Source organism: Peromyscus eremicus, chromosome 3, assembly GCF_949786415.1.
Source record: "Peromyscus eremicus chromosome 3, PerEre_H2_v1, whole genome shotgun sequence".
Taxonomy (NCBI): Eukaryota; Metazoa; Chordata; class Mammalia; order Rodentia; family Cricetidae; genus Peromyscus; species Peromyscus eremicus.
Genome location: NC_081418.1, coordinates 130,647,559 through 130,663,402, shown reverse-complemented (window position 1 = coordinate 130,663,402; position 15,844 = coordinate 130,647,559). Strand labels below are relative to the sequence as shown.

Genomic DNA, 15,844 nt, shown 5'->3' with positions numbered 1-15,844 from the left:
GGACCCAAACTCAGGGAATGGTGCTTCCCACAATGGACAGGCTTTCTTAATTATGTAACCAGGTTATGTAATCAACCTGATTAATGTAATCAAGACAAATCCCCACAAATATGCCTCCTGAGTGCACCACCGCCGCCCGGCTAGATAATCTCTTAGTGAGAGCCTCTTCTTGGTTGTATCAAGGTAGCAATTAAAACTAACTATCACAGCTAGGTATGTCCGTATAAACCTTCCTCCCCCACTTGTGTGTTCACGTATGTGTGTGTATATGTTTATAAGTTCCATTTTTAAAATTTTTTTTTAACCCCTCAGAGGCAGGTGGCTGGCATTAAAAATGTATTGTGGTCTCCTTTTCCCTCCTTCATAGCTGTGATACTGCATCCAGTTTGAGTGTCTTGATAGTCTGAAACAGGAGGATCACTTTAGTCCCTGAATTCACAGCTAGCTTAAGCAGTATAGTGAAACCCCCATCTGAGGAAAATACAGTTTTACAAGAAGAATGAAAATATTTAAGAAAAATAGGTTCTCGTCTGAATAAGTATCCATGGGTTTTTGCACTGTGCCACTTTATTTAAAGAATTAGGCATCTGCAGAATTTTCTGTCAACAGGAGGTCTTGGAAACAGTCTTGCATAGCTGCCTGGGACAACTGAAGTGCTAGCAGGAGACAGTGAAGACGAGAGTCATCTTGGCTTACTTTATTTGACTCTAGGGATATGTATGGACTGACCAGGTTAGAGTCAGTGAGCAGAGACCCTGAGTTTTGAACTGGAAGGTGAGAGAGATAAGAGAGGGAAGGAGGGGATAAGACTGATTTAATAAGTAGGAGGGCTGCATCTGTTCTGAAGTTGGTACTTCCCTTGGGAGAATAGAAGTGTCACATAGAGGAACACTTTTTTATAGTTGTCAGGAAGGAAATACGAGGGCAGAGAACAGGAAATAGGTGATGGAGTGAAAGGAGGGCTACAGAGTTGGTAAGTGACAGTCTCTACGTGGTGGAGAGGAGAGCCCAGGTGATATGGCTTAGCTGTTTGCTTTGTTCTAAGACCCCTGAGGGATAGTGGGGAGAAGTCTTGAGTCCTGATTAGCTTCACTGTACTAGGTGGGAGCACTGTGGATTGCAGTAGTGGAGCTTCATAGTGTACTAGGTGGGAGCACTGTGGATTGCGGTAGTGGAGCTTCATAGTGTACTAGGTGGGAGCACTGTGGATTGTGGTAGTGGAGCTTCATAGTGTACTAGATAGGAGCACTGGATTGCGGTAGTGTAACTTTATTGGGTATTAGGTGGGAGCACTGTGGATTGAGGTAGTGGAGCTTCATAGTGTACTAGGTGGGAGCACTGTGGATTGTGGTAGTGGAGCTTCATAGTGTACTAGATAGGAGCACTGGATTGCGGTAGTGTAACTTTATTGGGTATTAGATTGGAGCACTGTGGATTGCAGTAATGGAGCTTTATCATGTATTAGGTGGGAGCACTGTGGATTGCAGTAATGGAGCTTTATCGGGTATTAGGTGGGAGCATTGTGGATTGCAGTAATGGAGCTTTATTGGGTATTAGGTGGGAGCACTGTGGATTGCAGTAGTGGAGCTTTATCATGTATTAGGTGGGAGCACTGTGGATTGCAGTAATGGAGCTTTATTGGGTATTAGGTGGGAGCACTGTGGATTGCAGTAATGGAGCTTTATCGGGTATTAGATTGGAGCACTGTGGATTGCAGTAGTGGAGCTTTATTGGGTATTAGGTGGGAGCACTGTGGATTGCAGTAGTGGAAGCTCTTCTCCTTTGCCTGCTGCTGGATCCTGAGTGAAGGTGATCATCATGGTGTGAGGTTTAAGCAAGATCTGAGGGTTAAGATAAACAGGGTGCAGTGAGGAACAGACTTTCTTAGGAGGCGGTATCAAGGTCCTAACCCTTTCCCCTGCTCCTGGGGAGAGACAGCAGGAAAAGGAAGGGGAAAGAAAAAAACTCTTGAGACCTGACGGTCTGGTAAGGAAGTACCTCTTATTTGGAACTTCCTGGTGAAAGGATCGCCTCTGCACAATCAGAATTGCATCCAACCCAGGGGGAATGCTAGCAATGTAGATGTTGTGAGGTCTGTATGTCATTTGTTTGATCTTCAGAATTCATTAAGTGAAGTGCTGTTACCCTCATTTTATAGGCAAGGAGACTAAGCCTTGGAGATTTTTGTGATTGATCAAACTCATACTAGTTTGATAAGAGACCCCTAAATTTCCTTACCCCAGTGCTTTTTCCATTTAACACTTCAGTTTTCTTGTAGCAGAAAGCAGAGGGGAGACTTTTTAGAAAAAGACTTGAAAGTGTGATTCTATACATTTCTTCTGAAGTGACAAGAGCGTTAAGTATAAAATGGTTATATTTAATGACTGATTTTTCTGCGGTGAAGTCTTGTTGATGAATGAAGGTCTGTGTAGCTGGAACTTTGAATTCCTATTCCTTTAGCTGGACTAAACGCAAGGTCTTTTAGGACATCATTTGGTATACTTGTTTATGCTTTCCTGTTCCTAACAAAGACTGCCGTTTAGAAATACATTTTTTATCAGTCTGTTTTATTTTCTCCAAATAAGATTATGGTAAAAGTTGTTTGGGAACAATGTTGCTAAATGACAAAGTTCGTTTGACAACAAAGTATTTGATAACGTTCTTCAATGAATAACTAGGTTTGGGAAGGTCGATGGCGAGTAATCCCTCATGATGTGCTACCAGATTGGCTTAAGGATAATGATTTCCTTCTGCATGGACACCGACCTCCTATGCCTTCTTTCCGGGCCTGTTTTAAGAGCATTTTCAGAATACACACAGAGACAGGCAACATCTGGACACATCTCCTAGGTATGTAATGTCAGTGGTCAGTGGTACAATGAAATTAGTGATTTACTTTATTTCCTTTGATATTAATGTATTTTGAGAGTAAGTACAGCTCTTGAAAAATTGGATAGAATTTACCTCCTTCCTCTTAGATTTTTAGTGGTCATTTCTTATTGGTTTATTCAACCTAACGTGCTCTATTAGAACCAACTCATCTTTTTCTGTCCTATATTCTTGTTTTGAGACAGAGTTCCACTGTGTATCCCAGGCTAGTCTGGACTCAGGCGCCTTCCTCCTCAGCTCCTGAGTGCTGCAGTTAGCTGTGTGCACCTCATGCCTGCCTTCTTTCCTAGACCTTTAGACAGTGGCTTCAAGTGAGGCAAGGCAAGCATTACTGTAGGAAGTACACGGTATTTTAATAAGCAGCAAAAGGAAGATATATGAGAAAGTAAGATGTTTTTCAGTCATTGCTTAGATTATTTTCAGTTGATATGAATAGAATATGAAATAGATATTTTTCCGTTTTTATATTAAAGACTACAGTGGGGAGAAAGGATAATCTTTTCAGTAAAAGGAGCAGTACAGCTGAGGCAGTCATACAATGAAGAATGAATTCTATGAGACATGGTAGCACATGCCTGTAATCCCAGCACCTGGGAAGTGAGACAAGATTGTAAGGATCAGGTCATCCTGGGCTGTCTAGTAAGATTCTGTCTTGAAAACAAAATCAAATCAAGTTCGGTCCCAGCCTCATACAAGAGTTAAAACTATAAACCTTTAGGAAAAACCCTGTGACCTGAGTTAGGTAACAGGGTTTTTTGTTTGTTTTTGTTTTGCGGTTTGGTTTGTTTATTTTTGAGACAAGGTTTCTCTGTGTAGTCTTGGCTGTCCTGGGCTGTCCTCAAACTCAGAGATCAGCCTGCCTCTGCCTCCCAAGTGCTGGAATCAAAGGCGTGTGCAACCATCACCCAGCAGATAACAGTTTCTTAGACTTGATACCTAAAGTATATGCAGCCAAAGAGAAAAATTTGGATTTTGTCAAAACAAAAAAAAATTATATATGTCACAAAATATTGTCAAGAAAGTTAGAGACAACCCACAGAGTGAGAGAATCTTTACAATTCATATGTATCTGGTCTACTATAGGACTTTTGCAAGTCAGTATAGAAATGACTCATCCTCTTTGAGTCATTCTATAGAGAAGGACACAGATGACAGACATGTGCTGTGACATTCTCTAGAGAAGCACAGATGACATGTACTGTGACATTCTATAGAGAAGCACACAGATGTCAGACATGTGCTGTGACATTCTATAGAGAAGGACACAGATGACAGACATGTGCTGTGACATTCTATAGAGAAGCACACAGATGACAGACATGTGCTGTGACATTCTCTAGAGAAGGACACAGATGACAGACATGTGCTGTGACATTCTATAGAGAAGGACACAGATGACAGACATGTGCTGTGACATTCTATAGAGAAGGACACAGATGACAGACATGTGCTGTGACATTCTATAGAGGACACATGACAGACATGTACTGTGACATTCTCTAGAGAAGGACACAGATGACAGACATGTGCTGTGACATTCTATAGAGGACACATGACAGACATGTACTGTGACATTCTCTAGAGAAGGACACAGATGACAGACATGTGCTGTGACATTCTATAGAGAAGGACACAGATGACAGACACGTACTTGGAAAAGGTTTATTTTCATCAGTCATTTGGGGACATACAAGACAGACATATTGAGAAGTACAATGAGATACCACTTTATTCCCTCCAGGATCGCTATGACCAAAAAAGTGGAAAGTAAGTCTTGGCCGGGGATATGGAGAAATGTTGCTAATAGTGATAAAAATGGGGCAGTACCTGTGGAAAACAGCATGGTAGGGAGTTCCTCAGAAAGTTAGCAGTCACTGGCAATTTTACTTCTGTTGAGGAGTCAACAAAAGATGTCCATGGATGTTTTAGCAGCTTTATTAATAGAAGCAACCTGCTGCTGAATAGATAAACCAAATGTGGTACACCCATGCAACAGGACATTGTTTGGGGCCAGTGAGATGATCAGTCAGTAAAGGCTGTTGTCTCCAGATTTGATACCTAGAGTTCAACCCCCAGGGCCTACAGTGATAGGAGGAGAAAACTGGCTCCTACAAGTTGTTCTCTGGCCTCCACACACATACACAAGAAATGAGTGAAAGTAAGATGAAAAAAGAAAAGAACTTAGCTATAAGAAGAGTGAATTACTGATGTTTGTTACAACATGCTGAGCGAGCTGTTAAGCTAATTAAATGAAGAGATCCAATAGGCTACATAATTGTATGATTCTGTGTACATGAACTGTCCAGAAGAAGCAAATCCTTAGAGCCTGATAGTAGGTCACTGTCTGTCTGTGCTGGAGGGAGCAGAGAATGTTGGGTGACACCAGGTACAAGGGCGCTGCTGGGCAGGATGAAGATGGTTTGCAGTTGGTCCTGACGGTTGTGCAGACCTGGGAATGTACTCGTTTCTGGATGTACTCCATTTGACTTGCATTTCTTACCTAGGGTGAGTTTTTACCATGTCTCCAATTCCCTGCTAGTAGAGTGAGAACAATCAAATTTGTTGGTAGCATCTAAGTCAGATAATTTTTTAATTAAAATTATCTGATTAGAATGAAATAAAATGTTAAAACAGAATCACTTACCAGCTCCTATTTGTGCCTTCCTTATTTGCTAAGCAGTAAGAATATGGCATCTTATTGTGGAGACCAGTTTAAGTACTGAGTATAAGCCAGGTGTAGTGGCATAGCTATAAGGAAAGCTGAGGCAGGAGGATCATAAAGTCACGGTCTGCCTGGGTTAGAGTGTGTCTGGGCAATTTAGTGAAAGTATCTCAAAATGAAAGTACAAAAATCAGCCTGGTAGAATGGTGCTCTCTCTCTCAAAAAAAAAATTTTTTTTGTTTTAAGTATTAAAAAGGCACTGGAGCCGGGCGGTGGTGGCGCACGCCTTTAATCCCAGCACTCGGGAGGCAGAGCCAGGCAGATCTCTGTGAGTTCGAGGCCAGCCTGGGCTACCAAGTGAGTTCCAGGAAAAGGTGCAAAGCTACACAGAGAAACCCTGTCTCGAAAAACCAAAACCAAAAAAAAAAAAAAAAAAAAAAAAAAAAAAAAAAAGCACTGGAAAGATGGCTTAGTAGTTAAGAGCACTTACTGCTCTTGCAGAGGACGTGAGTTCAGGTCTCAGCACCCAAACGGCAGCTGACAAACCATCTGTGACTCCAGCAAGAGGATCCAGTGCCCTTTCTGGCCTCCATGGGTACTGCATGCACATAGTGCACAGACATACTTGTAGGCAAAAGACCCATCCACATAACAATAGAACAATCTTTTTTAGAAAGAGTTAAGAGGGGGGTACTCAGTGAGGGACTTGCCTAGCGTGTTAGGAGGTCCTGAGTTTAATCCCCCACAAAACCAAAAAACAACTAAACAATAAAATCTAGGAATGAGCGGGCCTTTAATCCCAAAATCAGGAGGCAGAGGCAGGCAGATGTCGGAGTTTGAGGCCAGCCTGGTCTACAGAGCAAGCTCCAGGCCAGCCAGGGCCACATGGCAGTGAAACCCTGTCTCCAAACAGACAATTAAGTGTGGTATTTCTGACACTAATGTACTGGGTCACTAGTGAGGACCAGAGACACAGCACAAGGCTCTTTGGCATCTATAAGCAAATGTGAAATGGAGCTTGGACGCACCTACAGCATGTGTCAAAGTGCCCAAGTGACAGTTCATGCTGCACCTGTACTCTGGCTTCTTTTTTGGATTGTGGTCTTCAGGTGAATGAGAAATTATCTTCTTCCTTTTTTTTTCCTTTCCTTTTTTGAGACAGGGTTTTATACCAGGCTACCTCAGATTCCCTCTGCTGAGGATGGTCTTGAATTTGTAATCCTCCTGCTTCTTCCTCCCAGGCGCTGGGATGAAGGTGTAGCCACCACACCTGGTGTATGTAGTGCTAGAGATCCGACCAGGGCTTGTGCATCCTGGGCAGCCACTTGTTGCAGCCTGAACTAGTCATTAAAGTCTTTACAGTTTATGAAGCTGAAGTGTATATGACACCACAGTATTGAAATAAACTAAAATCTTGGATAAACTTCTTTATTTTGAAATTTTTTCTCACAGAATTTATGGTTCTGGTGTTACTGCTACTGGGAAAAATTGAAAACAGCACACAACACCACAGATCACATTTCATCCATCTTGCATTCTTTTCCTAGGTTGTGTATTCTTCCTGTGCCTGGGGATCTTTTATATGTTCCGCCCAAATATATCCTTTGTGGCCCCTCTGCAAGAGAAAGTGGTCTTTGGGCTGTTCTTCCTGGGAGCCATTCTCTGCCTTTCATTTTCATGGCTCTTCCACACAGTCTACTGCCACTCAGAAGGGGTCTCCCGACTCTTCTCTAAGTAAGTACTCACGCTGTTCCTGTCACCATCTGTGCGCTAGGGCCAGTGGGGCAGGAACAACCTCTTCTGGATGTTACCACGTGGGCACGTCTTCCCTTAATGGATGCAGACAACCCAGTTTGCTTCGTAGTTGCTGCTGATGTCCTAAGTCATGGGGGATTAATTGGAGCCTATAACAGATGATAATTTTTAGCATTAAATGGAGTTCTTTTAAATTTCAATCCTAGATTGGATTACTCTGGTATTGCTCTTCTGATCATGGGAAGTTTTGTTCCTTGGCTTTATTATTCTTTCTACTGTAACCCACAACCTTGCTTCATCTACCTGATTGTCATCTGTGTGCTGGGCATTGCAGCCATTATCGTCTCCCAGTGGGACATGTTTGCTACTCCTCAGTATCGGGGGGTCAGAGCAGGTGAGTCTATGTGAACTTGTAGTTCTCATGCGTCATTTACGGTGTACTATTACAGATAGATGCTATGCTTTCACAGTGCGGAATTGAAGTGACTGCCATTCTTGTGGGACTTCTAACCTGGTGGTTGGTTATTAGAAAGCACAGGGTTGAGGGGCACTGATAAGATGGTGTACACACATCCAGGCAATGTTGTTTATTTGAGGAAATACTACAATAAAATGACTTCTGTAATTGTTTCAGCTTAGTGTACTTTGTGGTGACTGATTCTTCTGGGTTTATATTTAGTATTTTATATTTTAATTTAAATTGCTTTGATAAATAAGACCTGAGTTCATTGCTGACTATGCGCCAACAAAGTAGATGCCATACTTCTCTTCTGATGTAGGGGCCTTTGGTATTTAAGTAATGCCTACTGAGTGCCCTGTGACATTGGCAGTCTTCTTCTTTGAATGTGGCATTTTGAAAGCAGTAGCCTGTGCTGAGTGATTCTGACAAAATCCTTATGAACTGGGACTCTGTGCTGTCTGAAGATGTGTCTTTTGCTTTCTATTCCCAAAATAATACCCAGTGTCTCCCAAGTGATATTACAACACATATTTTTTCTTGTTATAAAATTTAAGCCCTGGTTCATCTGCATGCAGTTAGAGTACTAGAAACAGAACTAACCTCATGCTGATGACATTGTAGCAGTTTAAAGACATCCACATAAGGCATCCAGTAGCCAGCACCAGCTCTGTAGCTCTTCACTAGGTCAGTGGGGTTAAACCTATTTGAGTGCGTGAGATAAGAACATCTTTGCTGAGTGGAACTGAGCATTCTACTATTTATAACCCTCAAGGCTAAGTTTGACTCCTGAACTTTGACTTGGAGAGTGAAAAGCACTATTAGCAGCCTTCCTTCATATGCAAAGGAAAAGAGCAGGAGTGTAGCATGCCTTAGAGGACAGTCGAGGGGTGGAATAGGGTTTAGTAGGTCTGCTTGGTCCCTGAATTCCATGCAGTTAGCCTGCCATTTCCTTCTCTCATTTAGGTGTGCATATTTTCTGATGGTGCATCCTGTATGCATTCCTGTGTATGTTGTGGCATGCCAACAGCTTATTGGCGATGCCGGGTCGAGTCCTAGGGTCTGTGGGAAGGCTTACAGCCTGTTGCAGTCTGCCTGTAAAAGGGTGGCATTCAAGGAAGTGGAAGCTGACTCCTCATGCTTTCCATTCCCAAAGCTCTTCCCAATGGGGTTGTTTCTGACCAGCCCTCAGGGTTGCTTACACGGCCTGGCTTACTGTGAGGCTTCTCATATCTGTAAACAGAACATAGCTGTGTTAGCTTATGTGATGGTGTCTCAGAGTCTGAAGGACCGTCTTTATCTTTAAAACAAGAATGACGGTACTTTGAAATTTTAAGTTGATCAAAGTAAATAGTACTATGTTGTAATACTGACTTTTTTATTTTCCATGTGTGTTCTCTTCTGTTCTCCTGATGTCTTAGGAGTGTTTGTGGGCTTAGGCCTGAGTGGAATCATCCCTACCTTGCACTATGTCATCTCAGAAGGCTTCCTGAAGGCTGCTACCATAGGGCAGATAGGCTGGCTAATGCTCATGGCTAGCCTCTATATCACAGGAGCCGCACTCTACGCTGCCCGCATCCCTGAACGCTTCTTTCCTGGCAAATGTGACATCTGGGTAAGTGTGGTCCATGGTGATAGGTATATGTTCCTGTTCCTGTTAGTGTGCCAGTAGCACACTGGGAGTGATGTAATCAAAAGTTTGAAAGTTCAGAGACTTGTGTTCTGGTCTTAGCTCTGTCCCTTGTTGTCTGATTTCTCTGGACAGGGAGCACTCAGTGCCTGGCTTGTACAGTACTGAGTACTGCACATGCAGCAGTTCATCGAGTGTCAGTCCACAAGGCAGAAGTGTTGTTCTCCTTTTCGTTTTACAGATTAGGGAGCTAAGGTTCAGGAAGGCCCAACAGCTTGTCTAAAGCAAGTGGCCATTCAGTGGTAAACATAGGCATGGAGTCAAGCTGGTTTTAGCGTCGATCTGTGCTCTTGTTTGCTGTACTGCAGTGAAGTCATTGGTCATTCTGTCTGTTTTCCATCCTGTTTCTCACTATGAAAAAAGGGCAATCTTCTACTGAGATCAATTTTAAAAAGAGAAGGCTGAAACTGGGTGTGTTGGTGTACACCTTTAATCCCAGGACTCGGAAGGCAGAGGCAGTCAAATCTCAAAATACCTTTAGAATATAGCAATAGCCAGCCGCCTGATGGTAGTGCATTCCTTTAATCCCAGCACTCGGGAGGCAGAGGCAGGCGGATCTCTGTGAGTTCGAGAATAGCATGCTTTACAGAGAGTTCCAGGACAGCCAGGACTACACAGGGAAACCCTGTCTCGAGAAACAAAACAAACACCAGCAAAAAACAAGGGGAGGGGCTCTGGGGGGAGGGCTGAGTCACTGGTGTAGTTTAGTTATTATTATTGTGTGTGTTTGATGCATGTGTTTAGAACAGGCACGCTCATGCCATGGTGCCCGTGGAGGTCAAAGCATCCCTTTTAGGAGGAGCTGGCTCTCTGCCACGGTTGCTCCAGGGATTGAACACAGGTTGCCAGGCTTCGTGCAGTAAGTGCTTTGACCTGTCCAGCCATCTTGCAGGCCCTAAGATCCTTTTTGGGATCCTTTTTGGTACCCAAACCCAGTGATACTGCTTAGGAGATTGAGTCTATATGTGTCTGGTGGGGGAAGGGAGCAGAGGGAGATAGCTAGACTGTGGTTAATAATGAGAGACGAGGGAAGAGACGGGAGAAAAGAAAACGAGGAATTACAAAGATGGATGGACATTTCTACCTGAAGAGGATCGGAGACATTGTCAGTGGTGTCTTAGATTTGGAGGGCTCTTCAAGTGAGATGGGACGTGTAGGTTCTGCTTCTCGTTACTGCTCATGGCTGTACGCTGAGCTGGCCACCATGTCCTTAAAGTAAATGAAGATGGTCCTGAACTCCATCTGCAGAGCTTCAGGTCAGCTAGTTTACCCTTCATTTCTTCTCAGTTACACTTCTGTTTTGGTTTGTTTGGTTTTTTGTTTTTTTGAGACAGGGTTTCTTGGGTAGCCCTAGCTGTCCTGGAACTTGCTTTGTAGACCAGGCTGGCCTCAAACTTACAGAGATCAGCCTGCCTCTGCCTCCAAGTGCTGTGGTTCAAGGAATGTGCCACCATGACCTGGCTCAGTAATACTTCTAATTCCAGTGTCTTGATAAATAGCACTGTGCTTTTTCATTTTGAGACCATGAGAGAATGTTGTCATTTCTCAAGTGTCTATCAGTAAACCATACCCTGCTGCTGGTTGTCAGGGGTCCTGGGGAATTTGGTGGTCTAACTACAAGGTCTGTATGGACTTTGCTCCTAAGTTTACTGTGTTAATGGTAGTACCTGTGTTTCTCTGGGGAGAGCTGGCTTTGGGCGCAGTAGAATGTGAGGTGTTTTTGGACCCACCTTGAATTTGAATTCTATCGTATGCACTCCCACTGTCAGTGCAGGCTGGGAAGAAGCAGTGTTCTTCCTGGTGGCTGCAGCAGGTTAGTAAGATGGGTTTCCAGCTGGGAAGCAGTGTTCTTCCTGGTGGCTGCAGCAGGTTAGTAAGATGGGTTTCCAGCTGGGAAGCAGTGTTCTTCCTGGTGGCTGCAGCAGGTTAGTAAGGTTGGATTTCCAGCTGGGAAGCAGTGTTCTTCCTAGTGGCTGCAGCAGGTTGGTACCAATGGGTTTCCAGCTGGGAAGCAGTGTTCTTCCTGGTGGCTGCAGCAGGTTGGTACCAATGGGTTTCCAGCTGGGAAGCAGTGTTCTTCCTGGTGGCTGCAGCAGGTTGGTACCAATGGGTTTCCAGCTGGGAAGCAGTGTTCTTCCTGGTGGCTGCAGCAGGTTGGTACTAATGGGTTTCCAGCTGGGAAGCAGTGTTCTTCCTGGTGGCTGCAGCAGGTTGGTACTAATGGGTTTCCAGCTGGGAAGCAGTGTTCTTCCTGGTGGCTGCAGCAGGTTGGTACCAATGGGTTTCCAGCTGGGAAGCAGTGTTCTTCCTGGTGGCTGCTGGTTGGTAATGATGGGTTTTCCACCCTTTCTCCCTCCAGTTCCACTCTCATCAGCTGTTCCACATCTTCGTGGTTGCTGGTGCCTTCGTTCACTTCCACGGCGTCTCTAACCTGCAGGAATTCCGGTTCATGATTGGTGGGGGCTGCACTGAAGAGGATGCACTGTGAAACTCGGCAGGAGCCAGGGACTGTGACCCTGAACCCAGGCCTGCAGCTCCCACAGGCCTGCTTACTGGCTGTTGGTGCCAGTGCCAGAGAAGCCCCAAAACTTGGACAGCTTCATGGGCCTCGTGATGGCCCAAGGGCTCCATGGGGTACAAGACTAAGAAGAGAAAAACAAAAATAAACCATACCTCAAAGGATGGAGTGCATCAATTTGGAGCAAAGGAGAAATGGCTCATCCCTGACTTCCTTTTGGGATCTACCGATTGAGGGCAACTCTGCAAGACCTTGCCTGACAGACTGGCTTCTGATGTGATCATATTTATTTGTAGAAGATGGGCATGTTTAGTGGGTGGTTCTTTCTTCTCCCTCTCTCTCCTTAAAGCAGTAATACATGAGTACCGTGCGCCAACTGATTGTGCTACTGGAGCTCCTTAAAACCGTAATCAAAACCAACTTAGGTGAACATTTATATCCAACAAAGGGTAGGAGTGTGAGGTTAGGCACTCTTTTGGGAGAACAAAGAAATTAATGTAAATAAGATTTCTAATTTACTGTTTAAATAAGAATTTATATAAACATTTAAAACAGGGGCAGGGGAGGGAGGGAGACTTTTTTAAAGAATGAAACATGCAAGTACCACACACTGTTTCAATTTTGCACAAAGGGATGGAAGGAGGATGAGGTGGTAGCCCCAGAATGCACGATGTCTTGGTGCACCAAGGTGCCTTCCATAGGCCGATAACACTTGGACCCTGCTGGGGCAGAGGGTACAGCCCCAGCCCAGGGATTTCCCGGCCACTCTCAAGACTGAGAGCTGTAGGCATTCAGAGGAGGAGGGAAGTGAAAGGAAGTGGTGTGTGCTTCCTCAGTGGAAGCAGCAGAGGTTGTGGAATGGCTCTAGAGAAGGTATCATTTGAGAGACTGTCATGTAGGCCCTTTGTGAAGAGTGGAGCCACCTAGTCCTACTGTCGACGTAAAGAGGTAGAAGGGGAGGAGAACCTCTGGGAGGGAGGGAGGGAGCATCAGCATAGGGCCTGTCTGGTTCTTTTCTGAGTAGAGGCGTCGCCATTTTCCAGACCCTCTCTGTGGAGTCCTGAGCCGTTCTGCAGACTTTGCTCTATTGAGAATCACTGCCCTAACTATCCTTCTTCCTCCTGGAAATAAAAAATACTCCCCCCCCAACCAAACGGCATCATAGCTCCTGGCTTAGAGAGCCAGCCACTAGTGAGATTCCGATGAAATCAAATAGGCAGTTGTGGAGAGCCATACCTACTAGGAATGATGGTGTTTTTCTCTGGTGCACTGTCTTGGTAACCGTGGTGTGGCAGAATAGGATCTTCTGCTCTCCTTGGACAGAAAGGCAGCAGTATCTACTGTGGAGTTGTTAGCACTCACTGAATGCCATTTGCAAGGAGTGTGGTACAGAGTTTAAAAGGAAGTGGTATGTTACTGCCAGGTAGTCTGATAGACTTAAAGCCACAATCTTGAATTGCTGCTAGGAGTTACAAATAATTTCTCTGTTATGGGTTTTAGAGACTGGGGAGGAGCTGGGTCTGGCTTATAAAACTCTGATCTTGGCTCCTCAGTAAGAAACCAAGCACTTGAGTCTCCAAGACTTCAGGCAGGCATCACATCCTGGGGTTGGTGGGTATCACAGTGTAACGTGGGGCCTCTGGATCTCAAAAGGGATGCTTGGGAATGTGTTCAGGCGCTCCTATTTATTCAGTACTGTTTTCTTGGTCGTCGTTGTTGTCCTTCCTTTACTACAGCTGGGGATCCAGGAAAGAGCCCATTGTAAAACCTGGAAGAACTTAGGAGTGTTTGGCTGTGGATAAAGTCACTGCCCTAGGTAGACCAAACAGAAGACTCTGGGTGAACAGCTTCGTGCCAGGCAGAGTTAAGAACAGTGTTAATTCTTCAAGCAGTTTAGCAGGACAATGTCCATCTGGAAGGAAGCTCACCTAGGTTTGTGGTAGCAACAGCACATATCAGAAGCCAGACTTCCTCTCTGGTCCTTTTCTTTGGGATAGAGTATGAGATGCTCTCCCATGACCCTACAGAATAGAGGTCTTTGGGTCTAGTCATCCCTCTTCCCAAAGCAGGGAGAATCTGGTTCACCATAGCACAAACTCTTAGGGAAAAGAATCAACACCGCCAGTGTGTAGTCCAGTAACTTCCCTTCTGGGTGTGTGTGTGTGTGGGCACGTGTGTGCCCACGTACGTCTGCGCAGCTCACTACAACAGCCTCTATGTGCACTTGACCTGGTGCCCCCGGGAGCTCGTCAGGTTGGCACCTGAATGCCTTACCTTCAGCAGTCTGAGGCTGGCTTGCTCTGCGCACGTGTTTCATTTTCTTCTTGGCCCTAGGCCAGTTAGGAACCTGTACACCTTCATTCTTTCATCAGTAAATAGTGGCCTTTTTCAGTATTTCCCCTTTCTAAGTTGCTGAAGTCACAAAGCACACTTTTGGGGATCATAGAAGGTTGGGGTTCCAGAAAGGCATCTATGTGACTGGTTCCATTCACCATGAGATTTCCCTACTTGCTGTCTTCTCAATTTCTCTAATAAAAAGAGCCAAATGGAAGATGAACTTTGTTGTGTTTTTATTGCTTTCCCCCCCTCCTTTTCCTTTTAAAAACCTTACCTCACTTTAGGGATATCCTTAACACCCTAATTTAGACAGGAAGTTTAAGGAATTTGTAGAAACTTCGTGCTATCAGGAGTTGATGCAGGAGGATCATAAGTTTAAGGCCAGCCTGGGCTGCACAGACTCTGTCTTTAGAAAAAGATGAGCTTTCTCTACACCTGGTGGAAGTGACCCTAGGGGTCTAAGAGCCAAAGGAACCTGACTGCATGCATGCACATTGGTCCCGTGCTCTGTTGGGGCTGCCTGCACTCCCTAGAGCTCTAGATGGTGTTGCCATAGCCCAGGAACAACACTGGCTCAGATGCTCTGCTTTGGCTGCACTTCATTCCCTCACAAACAGCACAAGCTGTCTGGTTCTTCCCCACCCCCAATCTAAGTACTCAGTGGCTCAGCCCCTCAGAAACCATCCAGGAGGACTTGGGCTGCAGCCTCATGTCCTGGCATTCTTCTGTCTGTCCTTTGGCTACACTAGCCTCAGAATAGAGAGGCAGGTACATGCCCTCCTTAGTCTGTCATTTGCCGTGGGACATGATTCGGTTCCTTCCCTGGTCCCATGTGCTCTCACCTGTCAAAAATAAAAGAGTCTATCCTTTGCAGCTTTCCTGATGTATGGTCCACTGTAAAAAGTATTTCCGAAATGCCATCGATCTTGGCTTGGTTTCTGCCAAGCCCTTGCTCTAACTTCTCTTGTTGTATTTGAGCCCCTCTTACCTCTATACTTTTCTGACCTTAAGATATGTCCACTCCCATATTCTCCTGAACCAGAACTTCATTTAGCATAACAAAATGGTGTTGAAGCCTTTTATTTGAGGTGGTTCTATTAAACATGCAAGCTCAGTAGCTAGCACATTTCTCGTGCTTCTGGCAGCATCAAAGGCGACACAGATAAAGATGCCAGAATGCCATACCCCATTAAGTGGCAGGGGCACCAACTTCCTTCTCCAGAAGTCAAGGGCCAGGGTCTTTAGCCAAAGCTAGGCTACCACCTGCCAGCATCTTGCTGGAGTTCTGGTGTCGTCTGTTCTGCATCGGAGGGACAGAGCAGTGGTTTACTGGAAATGCCTTTCCTTCAACTGCTTCTGGTGATGCTCTAAAGCTTATAGTCCCTCAGCAGTGCCAGGCACAGGAGCTCCACGTTCATAACCAGGAGCTGCCGGGCATTCTACACTTAGCAATATTATCCTGTGGCCAAAATAGTTGATAAGTTGGTTCAAATGCTCTGTCTGGTTGGGTGAGGAAGATGAGCACCCCCAAGAGCC

The 15,844-nt window shown here is 44.9% G+C and overlaps 1 protein-coding gene across 5 annotated transcripts in view; it reads left to right on the top strand.

The window, feature by feature from the left end:
- The window catches only part of Adipor2 (adiponectin receptor 2), a 51,695-nt gene extending 37,173 nt beyond the window's left edge, over window positions 1–14,522 (top strand). For all 5 annotated transcript variants that reach the window (XM_059258478.1, XM_059258479.1, XM_059258477.1 and 2 more), the window contains 5 exons: window positions 2,679–2,850; window positions 7,099–7,285; window positions 7,513–7,700; window positions 9,185–9,378; window positions 11,813–14,522. In XM_059258478.1, the coding sequence (XP_059114461.1) occupies window positions 2,679–2,850; window positions 7,099–7,285; window positions 7,513–7,700; window positions 9,185–9,378; window positions 11,813–11,941 (870 nt within the window). In that variant the 3' untranslated portion in view covers window positions 11,942–14,522. The remainder of the gene's footprint in view (window positions 1–2,678; window positions 2,851–7,098; window positions 7,286–7,512; window positions 7,701–9,184; window positions 9,379–11,812) is intronic.
- Window positions 14,523–15,844: the final 1,322 nt, after the last annotated feature.